We start from the raw sequence: 15750 nt of genomic DNA, 5'->3' as shown, positions 1-15750 counted from the left end.
AACAAAGAAAGTGAGGGCTGAAAGTGGAATAGTGAGGAAAGAACAGGACAGAGCTAGGACAGTGGAAAAGAACAAGGGAGACACAGACAAACCATAAATCATTTATCGCGATGGATATTAATGGTAATTAATCGGAGAGGATCAAGATGGTGTTGCATGCAGCTAAATACATTTAGGGTATTACTGATGTGAAGGGCGACGAGATTCAGGGAAATTCAGAGAAAGGGTTTGGTGAGAATCAGATGCCTGCGAAATAGAGGAATCGTAATGAATGTGGGTTTAGGGATGGGAGGGATGGGAGGGCTGTTTTTGTGTTTTTGTGTGTGTGTGTGTGTGTGTGTGTGTGTGTGTGTGTGTGTGTGTGTGTGTGTGTGTGTGTGTGTGTGTGTGTGAATACATGAAATACATTTCCAAATAAAAGATTACTTACATTCAGTAGGTGGCGGTAATACACTTCTAAGTTTTCAGAAGTCGTTAAACAAAACCAAAGAAGAAGAAGCATGTCATTGTTATGTTTGTCCTGTAGAGGTATCCGTACGCGAGGGCCCAATTTCCCTAAAAACCCCTTGGTAAGGAATTATAGAAAAATCTGAAAGTATGAATCATTGAATAAATTAGGTACTTAATCATTTTACCGTTGGACGTGCACATGTATCGATATTTATACATTCTGGACAATGGAGAGGTTGGCTTGAATATTTCACAGTTGGCTCGCTCGAGAGCTGGCTAATAAGCTAGCTAGCTAACTTCATGGTGTCCAGTTGGTAGATAGCTAGGTGTTTTTCCAACCGAGAACGCGGTATTTAACTTAGCAATAACATGGTGAAACATGTCTGCTGTTCGTTTAAAGACGTTCAGTAAAGAACTACAATTGAGCCAGTAATGATTCATATTCATGTGTTGCTGTTATTCACTGTGCTTCGCTGACGTTAGCCATCTAGCACAACAGTGGGTGAGTTTGTCGCTCACAACAAACGAACAACGTTCTTGTTTATGTAACAGTATTTCAGTGCTGATTTGTTGTGCTGCAGGACAGTAGGTTATAATTGCTGTGGCCTTTTTTGTTTAATTATTTAGGAAATTAATGAAGCATCGCGAATTGAACTTTCATGTCTTTTACAGTCACAATGGCTTTGGTATCTGCAGACACCAAAATTTCAGAGTTACTTACTGAACTGCACCAGCTTATCAAGCAGACACAGGTAAGAATATAACGACCACCGTTCGTCTCGTCAGCGGTCAGCAGACAGTTGTACACTTTAGGCAATCAGTATATTGCATCTAAACTCTTTTCGGTTCACGTTTCGTACATGTTTGTACAAGATGGTATATGTAATTATTAGTTTATTATCCACCTGCACTATTAGGTTGACATCAGTTGACTGTCTTTGCCAGGAGGAGCGTTCTCGCAGTGAACACAATCTTCTCAACATCCAGAAGACTCATGAAAGAATGCAGACAGAAAACAAAAGTAAGACTTGCTCAACCCTTTACTCTACATCTCTTCTATTGCAGTGAGGGTAATTGTGTTGTTTACTTCTGTGTTTCCCACACAGCCTCTCCATATTACAGAAGTAAGCTGAGAGGGCTCTACACCACAGCAAAGGCAGATGCTGAGGCAGAGTGCAGGTGAGTTTTCCTCATTATCAGCATTTTTATATATTTTTTTATATTTTGGTTTGTTCCCCTTCAGGGTTAGCTCTTGGAATCAGTTCATAATTTTGGAATTGGATCCCTTCATTGAGAAAAGGCTAATACAGGGTTCAAACTACCCGATTCCTTACATATGAATCAGTTATTTGTAGAACAATTTGTAACCTTTTGAAGGTCCCTGCCTCAGCAATGTTTTGAGCTTCAGTGACCATGCAAATGCTGTTATATATATATACACTCAGTGAGCACTTTATTAGACATATTTTTTTACTGCTGTAGCCTATCCACTTAGAGTTATGTGTTGTGTGTTTTGAGATACCACTGTTGTAATGTGTGGTTATTTGTGTTATTGTCACCTTCCTGTCAGCTTTGACCAGTCTGGCTCTGACATCTTCATTCTCCTTCATTCTCATTAACAAGGCGTTTCTGTCTGCACCATTCTTTGCAAACTCTAGAGACTAGTGTCTGTGAAAAACCCTGGAGATCAGCATTTTCTGAGATCCTAAAACCACCAACAATCATTCCTTGGTCCAATTTTTTGATGTCAGCATTAACCGATGCTCCTAACCTGTATCTACATGATTGTATGCATTGCACTGCTGCCACACAATTGGCTGATTAGATAATCACATGAATAACTAGGTGTAACAAAATAAAAATGGCATGCATTAATTTTGGTTCATTCCACAACGGTATTACAAAGCTTTGGGGCCAACAGTCCAATGAAATCTAAATTGTTTTCATTGTGTTGCGGCAATATCTAAGCCAGCATAAGACTACAATGTTAATTTGTTTTCTCTCTTAGTATTCTTCGTCATGCCTTGGACAAAATTGCAGAGATCAAGTCTTTACTGGAAGAAAGGAGAATTGGTGAGTGTGTCAGAAATTTGAGTGTCTGTCCTTGGTAATTGTTCCTGTTCATAAAGTTGCATATTATTTGGGGCTGCTAGGTGGCTCATCCTGTAAAGGCACTGTGCTAGTGGATGGTTGTGCCCCACAATCTGGTATTGAATTTGGGCCTTGCCAGTGCCAACTGATCAGAAGCACCAGGGCGACAGAATTTGGTTCACCAAGGCCTAGGGATGGGTTTGTTTCTTTCAGCCGGGTCGACTTTATCATTGCGCACCAGTAACCCTGCTGGTCAGTCAGGTGCCCCCAAGTTTATCCTTTGTGCTACATGTGAAGTGCCATGTCTGCATAAACCCGACTTGTGATGGCTCACACCCACATGCGATGAAGGGGAACACACAGAGGTTGTGATAAATGTTGTGAATATGATTGGGCTTTCCCCAAGCAAATATTAAAGAACCAATTTTCCACAATGTGGGAAGAAAGCTGTGCCTTACTAAACACTAATAGGGGGTATAGTGATAACCTGGCAAGATGGGGCCATTGTTTAAATGCCAGACAAAGGGCCTCCTGGAGACTAATCCTGTTAAAATTACATTATTGGCATTTGGCAGACGCTCTTATCCAGAGCGACGCACAGTTGATTAGACTAAGCAGGAGACAATCCTCCCCTGGAGCAATGCAGGATTAAGGGCCTTGCTCAAGGGCCCAACGGCTGTGTGGATCTTATTGTGGGTGAGGGGCATTCTCGGTGACAGTGGCAGACTTGCTCAAAATAAAAAGGAAGGTTGAGTGTTATGGTTTGTGCTTCACAGTAATACATTAAATACGCTACAATAGGTCACATTGCGTTGCGTGTTCGTTATACCAAAGCTGCTATTGCTCTTTAGTACTAGTTTATTTAATAGTTTATTACCCATAAAAGTTTGCAACCAATGAATGTCTGCCCCAAACTCTTGTTGAATGGAAGTGAAATTTCGAAAAAATTATTTGTTCTCACAGCGGCAAAAATGGCGGGGGTGTACAGCGACAGCGACCCCCCCAGGAAGACCATGAGGAGGGGAGTGCTCATGACTCTTCTGCAGCAGTCGGCCATGACCTTACCTCTGTGGATAGGCAAGCCAGGAGATAGGTATGCTTGTGTGGAGTACGTCTGTTGCCTCTTACTTACATTCACTGCATTACTCCCAGATTGGTATATTATTTGCTTTGCTTGTAAAGATTGTGGCAAACGCTATTTGTGAAAAGTATTGTAGTGACCAGTTACTGAATGTGGTTAAACTACATTTTTATGTGTCTTGCATGAATATTTCTCTTCAGTTGCCAGAGAAGCTTTCTATCACCAATCCAGAGATCAGAAGTACTGCAACACAATATGCATCTTGTCTTTACAGTGCCTAGAAAAAGGCAATTTTTGCATAATTGTTGCACTGTGGTTTCAGATATTTTGACAAAAAGTCATATTACACAAAGGGAACTTAAGTCAACACAAAACACATTTCTTAAATTACTCAAAAGGGTTCAAAATAGTAACCATTTTATTTTGGGTATGTCATTTTCACGCTTGTGTCAAGTAAAGGGGTGATATTTAAAGGGTTAAACTTCACAACATCACCACCTTTAGCAGCAGTAGTTGCAACCAAAGGCTTTTTATAATTTGATACCTGTTTTTTGCATCACTGTGGAGTAATTTTAGCCCACTGTTCTTTGCAGAACTGTTTTAATTTGGACCAATTGGTAATCATTTCAGGTCCTGCCGCAGAATTTCTGTTGTTTTAGACAGGACTTTGACTAGACCATTCTAAAACTTAATTTCTAAGGCTCTGAATGAGAGAAAATAGTACCTAGAATTAACCCTGCGCTTTATGTATCTCTCTTTCCCCCAGCCCCCCTCCTCTGTGTGGGGCCATGCCGGCCAGCAGTGACTATGTAGCCAAGCCAGGAGACAAAGTAGCAGCCAGGGTGAAAGCAGTGGATGGGGATGAACAGTGGATACTGGCAGAGGTGGTCAGCTATAGCCACTCCACCAACAAGTAAATTTGATTACTAAATTTTGAGTCCATGTGTTTTGAGTAGAAAAATTAGGGGGCCGAATGGTGAGGAGAGTAATACAAACACTCAAAGAAAATGAGAGCAAATGCCAGACCGAGATGCATGTAGAGGTAGAAGATGGAAGAGTTGAAATATACAATGCAGTTTGTATGTATTTGGATAGTGGTACATTTTCTGTTCTTTTGTTTCTGTACTCCGGCACATTGCATTTGAAATGAAAAGATGAATATCAGGTTAAATTGCGGACTGTCACCTCTTATTTTAAGGCGGTAGATTTCTGGGGCAGAATTTCTCAATGCATGGTAAAAAATATGAATACTGCATTAATAAATAAAGAACATGAAAAAATAACAAGAATGAAAATTAGAATAAAAGGAAGATGCAGATGATTGTGGGTGGGCTGGATGGTAGAATGGGATATGGCATATGGTATGGCATGGGGGCCATTCCATGCCAAGTCCAGCAGTTTGCACCACAGCACAGGATTTTTCTTTTTCTATGTGTTGGTTGTCAATTATGAGATACAGAATTCCTGAAAGCTTGAGCTTCCTACTCCTTTTTGTTTTCCCAGTAGAGCCTATTCTATTTCTTGTGTGACAAGTATGAAATTATGTTTCCTCCGCCATCTGGTCATGGGTTGTTTGAATTGTTTCGTGTTTAGATTGACAACAATTTTGTTCCAAACAGTTTATTCTGGTAAACCGATCATTTGGCCTATGCCTCTGAACTCATAATGGCTTCCATGACTGCCACTCTGTTGACAAATGCCAATAACAGACTTCAAAGGCAATTAAAAGCCTAGATGAAGATTAGATACTGAAAGCTTTCTTATACCTGCACTAAGGAAGCAATTGACTACACCAAACTAATCAGAAACGGCTGAGAAGCCAACTGTAATAATTGAGTTTCAGTTACTTGAAATATAGCAGCTGTTATCTATTAGATGGCTCACCTCAGCCTATTTTATTTTATTTTATTTTATTTTATTTACATTTTCACATTTACATTTACATTTTTGTCATTTAGCAGACGCTTTTAATCCAAAGCGATTTACAAGTGCATAGGTTCTTCCACAAGTTAAAGCATCACATCCATAACTAGTAAAATACACATGAAGTGTTGTTGTAAACATATAGTCATCATAAGTGCAAATTTTTTTTGGGGGGGGTTAGACAAGAGGGATAGGGATATCAGAAAGGAGAGCGGGGGAAATCAGGAGGGAGGTCTAAGGTACAGTTTGAAAAGGTGTGTTTTTAGTCTGCGTCGAAATAGGGGAGGGTTTCTGCTGTCCTGACAGTGGTAGGCAAGTCATTCCACCACTGAGGAACCAGAGCGGAAAACAGGCGTGAACATGCAGCTCGACTGCCAGGTGCTCATAGAGAGGGAACCATAAGGCGACCAGAGCTGGCAGACCGGAGTGGTCTAGCTGGGGAGTAGGGAGTGATTAAGGATTGTTATTAAGGATTGATTATTTATTTTTCCTGCTCCCAGATATGAAGTGGATGACATTGATGAAGAAGGGAAAGAGTGAGTATCATGTTCCTTTAACTTCACAATCATATTATATTCTCTTTAAAGGGTAATTACACCCTCGATCAAACTTATTTTTTTCAGCTGTAAATGTGTATGCCAACATTTTAATCCATGCCATTATTTCAACATTTATTAAATGATATCATTTTGGCTTAAAACGGGTAAAAAAAGTGTGTTCTGCTGCATACAAAGTTTGAAAGATGCGATCTGAAGTGCACTCTGGCCTCGCCCGATTTCTGACATCACTGTACCCTTTTCAGGGTAGGGGGATGTCATATATATATGTCAATGTGGTATCCAGTTGGAAAATTGTTGATGGCCACAAATTTGTCAGTTTAATTTAACAGCTTGTTTTCAAAATCAGCAGGCCAGCTCTAACGGATCAATATTACATTATTGGCATTTGGCAGACGCTCTTATCCAGAGTGACGTACAGTTTATTAGACTAAGCAGGAGACAATCCTCCCCTGTAGCAATGCAGGGTTAAGGGCCTTGCTCAAGGGCCCAGCAGCTGTGCAGATTTTTATTGGGGCTACACTGGGATTCGAACCCCCCTCGCCTGTCCCAGTCATTTACCTTAACCACTACCCTACAGGCCACCCCAATATGAAACAGAACACCTGGTTGGTTAGATATGAGAAATGGGATGGACACACCTATTCTACCCATCCTACCCATTTTTTCAAAATAGTCTAGAATGCGGAGCCAGGCTGAAATGGCGAGCGTCATTACTCTTTAAGGGTATTAAGAATGGAATTTAAAAAAAGAATACTACTTTTCTTTAAGGTGCTGAGGAGGACTGTGAATTGCTCGATGTGTATGCACTCTCCCTCTCTCTTGTTTTGTCTAGCCAATCAGAGTTGGTGCAATGTGCAAGATACTGTATTGTCTTCACTGGCTATGCTGCAGTATGTTTAACAGTATTACTGTGCCTATATTGTGTTAAACTGGCTGTGCCTATATTGTGTGAGCATATCAATTTGTTGAGATGGAGACATTGGGGCTTTTCAAGGAGTTTCCAAGTCCAGGTGATACAAGCTACAAGATACTTTTAGTTTGTAGGCAGATGGGAAGTGCTGAATGTGTACTCTGTGTACTCTCATGTGTGCTGCTAAATGGTGATGGTGAGCGTAGATGGGCTGAATGTCCTGTTCTCATCATTATGTTAATTTCTTATGCTTGCTGTGATACACCTCTCTGTCTGCAGGAGACATACACTGAGCAGGAGAAGGATTATACCACTGCCGCAGTGGAAGGCCAACCCAGAGACAGACCCTGAGGCACTCTTCAGTAAAGACCAGCTGGTGTTGGCCCTCTACCCTCAGACCACCTGTTTCTACAGAGCGCTCATACATACTCCCCCACACAGGGTAAGGGCAGAGCACTGATGCATACTCCCCCACAGGGTAAGGGCAGAGCACTGATGCATACTCCCCCACACAGTGTAAGGGCAGAGCACTGATACATACTCCCCCACACAGGGTAAGGGCAGAGCACTGATACATACTCCCCCACACAGGGTAAGGGCAGAGCACTGATGCATACTCCCCCACACAGGGTAAGGGCAGAGCACTGATGCATACTCCCCCACACAGTGTAAAGGCAGAGCACTGATACATACTCCCCCACACAGGGTAAGGGCAGAGCACTGATGCATACTCCCCCACACAGGGTAAGGGCAGAGCACTGATACATACTCCCCCACACAGGGTAAGGGCAGAGCACTGATGCATACTCCCCCACACAGGGTAAGGGCAGAGCACTGATGCATACTCCCCCACACAGGGTAAGGGCAGAGCACTGATACATACTCCCCCACACAGGGTAAGGGCAGAGCACTGATGCATACTCCCCCACACAGTGTAAGGGCAGAGCACTGATGCATACTCCCCCACACAGGGTAAAGGCAGAGCACTGATACATACTCCCCCACACAGGGTAAGGGCAGAGCACTGATGCATACTCCCCCACACAGGGTAAGGGCAGAGCACTGATGCATACTCCCCCACACAGGGTAAGGGCAGAGCACTGATGCATACTCCCCCACACAGTGTAAAGGCAGAGCACTGATACATACTCCCCCACACAGTGTAAAGGCAGAGCACTGATACATACTCCCCCACACAGGGTAAGGGCAGAGCACTGATACATACTCCCCCACACAGGGTAAGGGCAGAGCACTGATGCATACTCCCCCACACAGGGTAAGGGCAGAGCACTGATGCATACTCCCCCACACAGGGTAAGGGCAGAGCACTGATGCATACTCCCCCACACAGTGTAAAGGCAGAGCACTGATACATATTCCCCCACACAGGGTAAGGGCAGAGCACTGATACATACTCCCCCACACAGGGTAAGGGCAGAGCACTGATGCATACTCCCCCACACAGGGTAAGGGCAGAGCACTGATGCATACTCCCCCACACAGGGTAAGGGCAGAGCACTGATGCATACTCCCCCACACAGTGTAAAGGCAGAGCACTGATACATACTTCCCCACACAGGGTAAGGGCAGAGCACTGATACATACTCCCCCACACAGTGTAAAGGCAGAGCACTGATACATACTCCCCCACACAGGGTAAGGGCAGAGCACTGATGCATACTCCCCCACAGAGGGTAAGGGCAGAGCACTGATACATACTCCCCCACACAGGGTAAGGGCAGAGCACTGATGCATACTCCCCAACAGAGGGTAAGGGCAGAGCACTGATACATACTCCCCCACACAGTGTAAAGGCAGAGCACTGATGCATACTCCCCCACACAGTGTAAAGGCAGAGCACTGATGCATACTCCCCCACACAGTGTAAGGGCAGAGCACTGATACATACTCCCCCACACAGGGTAAGGGCAGAGCACTGATGCATACTCCCCCACACAGGGTAAGGGCAGATCACTGATGCATACTCCCCCACACAGGGTAAGGGCAGAGCACTGATGCATACTCCCCCACACAGGGTAAGGGCAGAGCACTGATGCATACTCCCCCACAGGGTAAGAGCAAAGCACTGATGCATACTCCCCCACACAGGGTAAGGGCAGAGCACTGATGCATACTCCCCCACACAGTGTAAAGGCAGAGCACTGATACATACTCCCCCACACAGGGTAAGGGCAGAGCACTGATACATACTCCCCCACACAGGGTAAGGGCAGAGCACTGATGCATACTCCCCCACACAGGGTAAGGGCAGAGCACTGATGCATACTCCCCCACACAGGGTAAGGGCAGAGCACTGATGCATACTCCCCCACACAGTGTAAAGGCAGAGCACTGATACATATTCCCCCACACAGGGTAAGGGCAGAGCACTGATACATACTCCCCCACACAGGGTAAGGGCAGAGCACTGATGCATACTCCCCCACACAGGGTAAGGGCAGAGCACTGATGCATACTCCCCCACACAGGGTAAGGGCAGAGCACTGATGCATACTCCCCCACACAGTGTAAAGGCAGAGCACTGATACATACTTCCCCACACAGGGTAAGGGCAGAGCACTGATACATACTCCCCCACACAGTGTAAAGGCAGAGCACTGATACATACTCCCCCACACAGGGTAAGGGCAGAGCACTGATGCATACTCCCCCACAGAGGGTAAGGGCAGAGCACTGATACATACTCCCCCACACAGGGTAAGGGCAGAGCACTGATGCATACTCCCCAACAGAGGGTAAGGGCAGAGCACTGATACATACTCCCCCACACAGTGTAAAGGCAGAGCACTGATGCATACTCCCCCACACAGTGTAAAGGCAGAGCACTGATGCATACTCCCCCACACAGTGTAAGGGCAGAGCACTGATACATACTCCCCCACACAGGGTAAGGGCAGAGCACTGATGCATACTCCCCCACACAGGGTAAGGGCAGATCACTGATGCATACTCCCCCACACAGGGTAAGGGCAGAGCACTGATGCATACTCCCCCACACAGGGTAAGGGCAGAGCACTGATGCATACTCCCCCACAGGGTAAGAGCAAAGCACTGATGCATACTCCCCCACACAGGGTAAGGGCAGAGCACTGATGCATACTCCCCCACACAGTGTAAGGGCAGAGCACTGATGCATACTCCCCCACAAGAGCAGATAATTGCAGTGTTACTGTACAGTGAATACCAGACAGTCTTTGTCCAGGGTTCATCTTAACACTTCCCCGGGAAGTAAATCCAGATGTCAGATAAGCAAATCTGCTACTTTCCGACTGGGCAAGTGATGATTTTGGATATTTCAGTCATTGGCGACGTATCAGTATTTGTCTGAGGCAGCCTCACATGGTTTTGGATCATGAATTCCTGGTTTTCCACCCTCCCTTTTTCTGAGAGTCAGTCGTGAAGACAGTCTGGCCAATCAGTAACAATAATTACCTGGGAGAAAAAAAAGCCAGGGCTGTTTTTGGATTTTAGGGCCAGAGTTGATGATCCCTGCTTTATTGGTAATGCATCTGTGTAGCTATGAAAATAATATGGAAAACTGGATGTAGAATAACAACAGAAAATATTTTTATTCATAACTAAATCGTAATTAAATGTGTTAATACAGAATTTAGAGAAAAAAAACCATCGATTGTAGCTGCATTCTTCATGGCATGGCATAGCTATTTTTAACATTATATGGTTTAACAAAGGTGGCAGCCAGGGGAGAATGAGAATACTTTTTCCAGGATAAATTTACTTTAGTTTACAATATACAGTATTTTACTCCTCATAACACCCGTAATATCAATTTCTTACCATCTGTCCTTTTGGAGTCTCCAAATGGCCTTTCTGGAAACCTGCCTGGAAGCAATGCAGAATGCTAGTTTTTGGTGGTATCGTCATCACATGTGAAAGGGGATTTGTCCAGCACCGTGGCTCTGTTGTGTTTCAAAGCCCAGCAGACACAGCATCTGTATTCACTCAAATGCAAAAAAAATGTTTTGGTGATAAAAAAAATCTTCCACTTGCTCTGTGTTTGAACTTCTTTGTTTAAATAATATTTTGAGTAAGTTTGACTGAAACACAAACCATCAAGGGTTACCCTTCAGTCATAAATTGAAGCGCCGCACAGGAAGTGATGCGGTTTATGTATTCAGTGCAGCACCAGATAACCATAACCCATAGTGTGGCCATTTACAATGAGTGAAAAACTGTTGCTACCCTTAATTTCTATGGGCATTATGGCTAATGCTAGCACCTGACATATTTCTAATCAAAGTATCTCTGGCAGCATTAATATGGAAGAATGTAGCAGATTGTAGGCTGTAGCGAATTACAAGCATACTTTAGTTTGCTGAAGAATTGCTTGGTGAATAAAAGTCTTAAGTTTAATTACAAAAAAAAAGACAAAAGAACATCCATTTCTGTGGGGAAAAAGCCTTGTTAATGAGAGGGTTCAGAGAATGGCCAGACTGGTAAACTGACAGGCGGGTGTCAGTCACTCAAATAACCATACATTCAGCAGTGGAATGCAGATGAGCATAAGGAGCACCACTAGCTTTCAGTATTTTTGCGTGGGTAATGTACAGATCCTTTCTCTAAGTGTATTATTAATGTGTATTGTCAATGTGCATGTGCTCTCAATTCACCCCCATCTCTTGTTGTTGTCCAGTCAATCTGTCCATTTTGCATAAATCTTTTATCTTTTTGTCCCTCAGCCCCAGGACGACTACTCTGTATTGTTTGAAGACACTTCCTATGCTGACGGATACTCTCCGCCCCTCAATGTGGCCCAGAGATATGTGGTGGCCTGCAAGGAGAACAAGAAGAAATGAAGCAGAAATGCTGTTTAATTGGGTTAAAGGACCGGGCTTCGGCAGCTGTGAATCTCTGGTTGAACAAGGTCTAACATAATAAGCCTCGGCTAATAATCAACAGTAATGTAAACAGTTGGACATTTGTATTGGGGAAAGAACAAGCTTGTCAGCTAAGAAAACAAAATCCTGCAATGTTTGAAAGAACTGGGGAAAGTGAGGGCTGTTTTTCCTAGCGACACAGGCAGGATTACCAGAGTGATAATGGAAAGATTTCGGGGAGGATGCATGTTGAATTTCAATCAGCATGGGCTTGCATGAGTGTACCATATGCGCCTGCGTTAATCAGTGCTTTTAAATCAGGATTTACGATGATGACTTGTTGGTATCATGGTTTGAGTTCTTAAATATTGTTCTGAAATGTGGTGGAAGTGAATGAAAATACATTTGTAATATTACACATTTTGCTGGTCTCTGTATTTTCTGGTCGCAGAAGGTATTGGAAGGGGCAGGAAATGGTCATATTTCAACATTTCCAGACTAAACACTAATAGGAGGGAGCTACTAATGGAGGGAACACTGGCCTTATTCAACTTAGACTTGCAGACATTTAACACAGTTCTAATATACACTCAGTGAGCACTTTATTAGGTATTTATTAGACTTATTTTTTGGGTTTTTGAGTTATGATGCGTTATGTGTTCCAAAGATGCTCTTTGGCATACCACTTGTAATGCGTGGTTATTATGTAATGCGACCATTCTGGCCCTTCTCCGCTGACCTCTCTCATCAACATGTTTCTGTCTGCAGAACTGCTGCTCGCTGGATGTTGTTTGTTCTTCATGCCATTCTCTGCAGACTATTGAGACTGTTGTGTGCGTGAAAATCCATGGTGATCAGCAGTTTCTGAGATAATCAAACAACCCTGTCTGGCATCAGCAATCATTCCATGGTCAAAGTCCCTTAGATCGCATTTCTTCCCTATTCTGGCATTTGGTCTTAAAAACAGCTGAACCTCTTGCATGCTTTTATGCATTTAGTTGCCACATGATTGACTGATTGAATATTTACATTAATAAGCTAGTGGACAGGTCTACCTAATAAAGTAATCAATGAGTGTAAGTCGGCCTCTGCTCAATCTTTGTTAGTTGCTAGGTTTCAATACTTTGCCCCCATTTAATATTCCACATGGTACTTTTACCAGCGATTGCATTAAATAAAGCTATAGGAAAATGAACTCCATTATTGTGTTCAACATAAATTGTTTCTTGTTTTTGCAGAAATTATGAAATGATGAAAGGGAGAATGCCATTGGGGAAAGGGTTGAAATCAGTCATTTTTTGATTCAATCTAATCAATCAGTTTGCAGAGCGTTTTTGTAAGCTGCAAAGGCAAGATGTTAACATGTCTTGCAACAAGAAATCTGCCTGCATAACAAATCCCAAACTAAAAGAAAGCCGAATACTGAACAAAATCTCTGCTGTTTTTGTCTTGCTTTGACGACCATTATTTCTTATTTATTTGGTTTCTTTGCCTCAAAAAAAAATCTTAAACCACCAATCACCAATTGAGCCATCCTTTCTCAGCATTCATAACATTTCCTCACCTTTGTGTTGCTTTTTTCTGTTCTCAGTTCTCTGAGCTTTGCTTTGCTCAACCAACTTTTGTCATCTTTGCATTTTTAGTCATGCTGTACAGTGTTGATGGTTCTTAATGCTCCTGCTGATGTTGGAACCTGATTCACATGCTGCAGTTTGCACCATTCTGGTTTGTTTTAACAGATGTATGTGGACTAGTTGCATTGTTTTCTCTGAGCTGTCTGGATTTTTTTTTGTTTTTGCATGCTTCTTTTTCAAACACAGTGCAAACAGGAGTTACAGTGGGGTGCACAAATATGGGAACCCCTGGTTTAAATGTCTGTTACAAAGAATCTATGCGATCGAAAACAAACCTGAACTTTAAATGGAGCAGTTAAACACCTTTCAGCAATTTTTAAAGCAAGATTGCTTTCTTACTGTTTATAAATTGTATAAAAAGGAAAAGGTCCCTGTGAAAAAGTTTGGAAACCCTTCTGGATTATTCTTTGTTACTTTTTTTAAAAGCTGATTACTAAGGCCCAGACTGAGGTGATTTAATCATTAGGGCCTCAGTGAGTCAGGTGAGTACAATTTCAGGGCTGATCTTTTAATCTGAAGTAACTCCATGCCTTCTGAAGTATCCAACTGCTGTGGCTGTGTCTGGTGTTAACAACCATAGGTTCTCCTGAACAGTTGTCCAAGGATTTCAGAATGACGATTGTTCATTTCCACCAAGAGAAAGAAGGCTACAAAAACTCAATGTTTCAAACTACCTTTTTATTCTGTTATTAGAAAATGGAAGATAAATGGAACCGTTTAAGTCAAGGCAAGCGGAAGATCAAGAAAGATTTCAGAGAGAATTGCCCGAGACCTGGTGAGAAATGCTCACACAAAACTGTAAAAGAGCTGCAAAAAAGAGTAGCAAAGGACAACTGCTCAAAGTACAACAATACAATGTACTTGAAAACAAAAGAATGCGTCTGAAGTATGCAAAAGAAAACATTGAAAAACCTGAAGCCTTTTGGAACAATGTGCTTTCGACTGACGAAACCAAATTATTTTGGCCACCACCAAAGAATGGTATGTTTGGAGAAAAAAGGGTGAAGCCTTTGTTGAGAAGAACACCTTGCCAGCTGTGAAGCATGGTGGTGGATCCATTATGCTTTGGGGTTTTGTAGCAGCTGGGGGCACAGGTAATGTGTGAGTGGAAGGAAGAATGGATTCCACCAGTATTCTAGAGGCTAATGTTCAAAGGTCAGTCCAGATACTCAAGTTGAAGAGAGGTTGGTAGCAAGACAATAATTCAGAGCATACCTCGAAATCAACCATGAAGTACCTCCGGGAAAGATGGATGAAGGTTTTGAAATGGCCATCACAGTCCCCAGACGTATATTATCGAAAATCTGTGGAGAGATCTCAAACATGATGTACATGCAAGGAGGCCGAAGAATAGTTCTGAGCTAGAAGTGTTCTGTTACAAAGTACTAACTGACAGGGTTCCCAAACTTTTGCACAGGGCCATTTTTTCTTTTTTTAATTATTTTGAAACTTAAAAATTTTTTTAAATCTGAAGTAATCTTGCTTTAAAATGTGGAGAAATGCATCATGTTTAACATTATACCATTTTGAGGTCAGGTTCGCTTCTGTTCACTTTAGTATGAATTGTAAAAGGCTTTTTGCACACTACTGTATGCTGTAGACTTATCAACCAATGGTTTTTCACAATGTATGAAATGAATGCAACATGAAAGCAAACAAATGTAGGCCATCGCATTGTCTAGTTTGAATGGGTTGGAGGGGTGACTGCCAGCCACCTCGGATTCCCAACTACTCGTCGAGATGTTATCCAGACTGATTCACCGTACTTACAGAGAGTGCCTCACTAGATTAAACATTAAACTGTAAATCTGACAAATTACTGTACTTGAATAATAACTTGGATTTACCTCATTTTACTTCATTTCAGCTGATGAAACATGCTGAAAATCAGCATACACTGAGGGGCTTCAGGATCAACTCCCAAAAAGCTAAAAAGACCATTTAATATTTATCGCCTGATGTATCAGCAAGTATTTTTAGTCTTGTTTTTAATTTTGTCATGGTTAATAAGATCACTAACTGGGAGAAGTTTGTATTAAGAAATACAGAAAATAGATTCAGAACTGTTGCTTGCATGTAAACTGGATTAATTTATTTTGATGTGGTTGGTGTCACGTGTGCACACATTTTGGGATACCTGGGTGATGCGAGGTAAGTGGGCGAAGCTATATATTCCATTTTCTATGATGTGTCTTGTGATGAGTGCTGTGTATTTACATATAGTGATCTGCCCATGCAAATC

At 42.6% G+C, this 15750-nt stretch overlaps 1 protein-coding gene across 3 annotated transcripts; it reads left to right on the top strand.

The window, feature by feature from the left end:
- Nucleotides 1-460: 460 nt before the first annotated feature.
- sgf29 (SAGA complex associated factor 29) lies at nucleotides 461-12290 on the top strand. 3 transcript variants are annotated; one of them, XM_061230824.1, is made up of 10 exons: nucleotides 461-569; nucleotides 1123-1202; nucleotides 1396-1471; nucleotides 1557-1629; nucleotides 2459-2523; nucleotides 3505-3634; nucleotides 4389-4535; nucleotides 6046-6081; nucleotides 7295-7457; nucleotides 11737-12290. In XM_061230824.1, the coding sequence occupies exons 2-10, from the start codon at nucleotides 1128-1130 to the stop codon at nucleotides 11851-11853; spliced, it is 882 nt and encodes a 293-aa protein (XP_061086808.1). In that variant the 5' UTR covers nucleotides 461-569; nucleotides 1123-1127; the 3' UTR covers nucleotides 11854-12290. The 3 variants fall into 3 exon arrangements, with proteins under 3 accessions (XP_061086808.1, XP_061086810.1, XP_061086809.1); XM_061230826.1 differs by having other exon boundaries at nucleotides 547-618; XM_061230825.1 differs by lacking the exon at nucleotides 461-569 and adding an exon at nucleotides 655-952.
- Nucleotides 12291-15750: the final 3460 nt, after the last annotated feature.

This window comes from Conger conger, chromosome 2 (genome assembly GCF_963514075.1).
Source record: "Conger conger chromosome 2, fConCon1.1, whole genome shotgun sequence".
Taxonomy (NCBI): Eukaryota; Metazoa; Chordata; class Actinopteri; order Anguilliformes; family Congridae; genus Conger; species Conger conger.
Note: the sequence above shows the minus strand (reverse complement) of the source record. Positions and strands in the feature narration are given on the sequence as shown.

Coding starts and splice junctions, on each gene's coding strand:
- sgf29 (XM_061230824.1), top strand. CDS start 1,128: ATGGCTTTGGTATCTGCAGACACCAAAATTTCAGAGTTACTTACTGAA. Junction 2,524..3,504: donor ACTGGAAGAAAGGAGAATTG/GTGAGTGTGTCA, acceptor TTGTTCTCACAG/CGGCAAAAATGGCGGGGGTG. Junction 6,082..7,294: donor ATTGATGAAGAAGGGAAAGA/GTGAGTATCATG, acceptor CTCTGTCTGCAG/GAGACATACACTGAGCAGGA.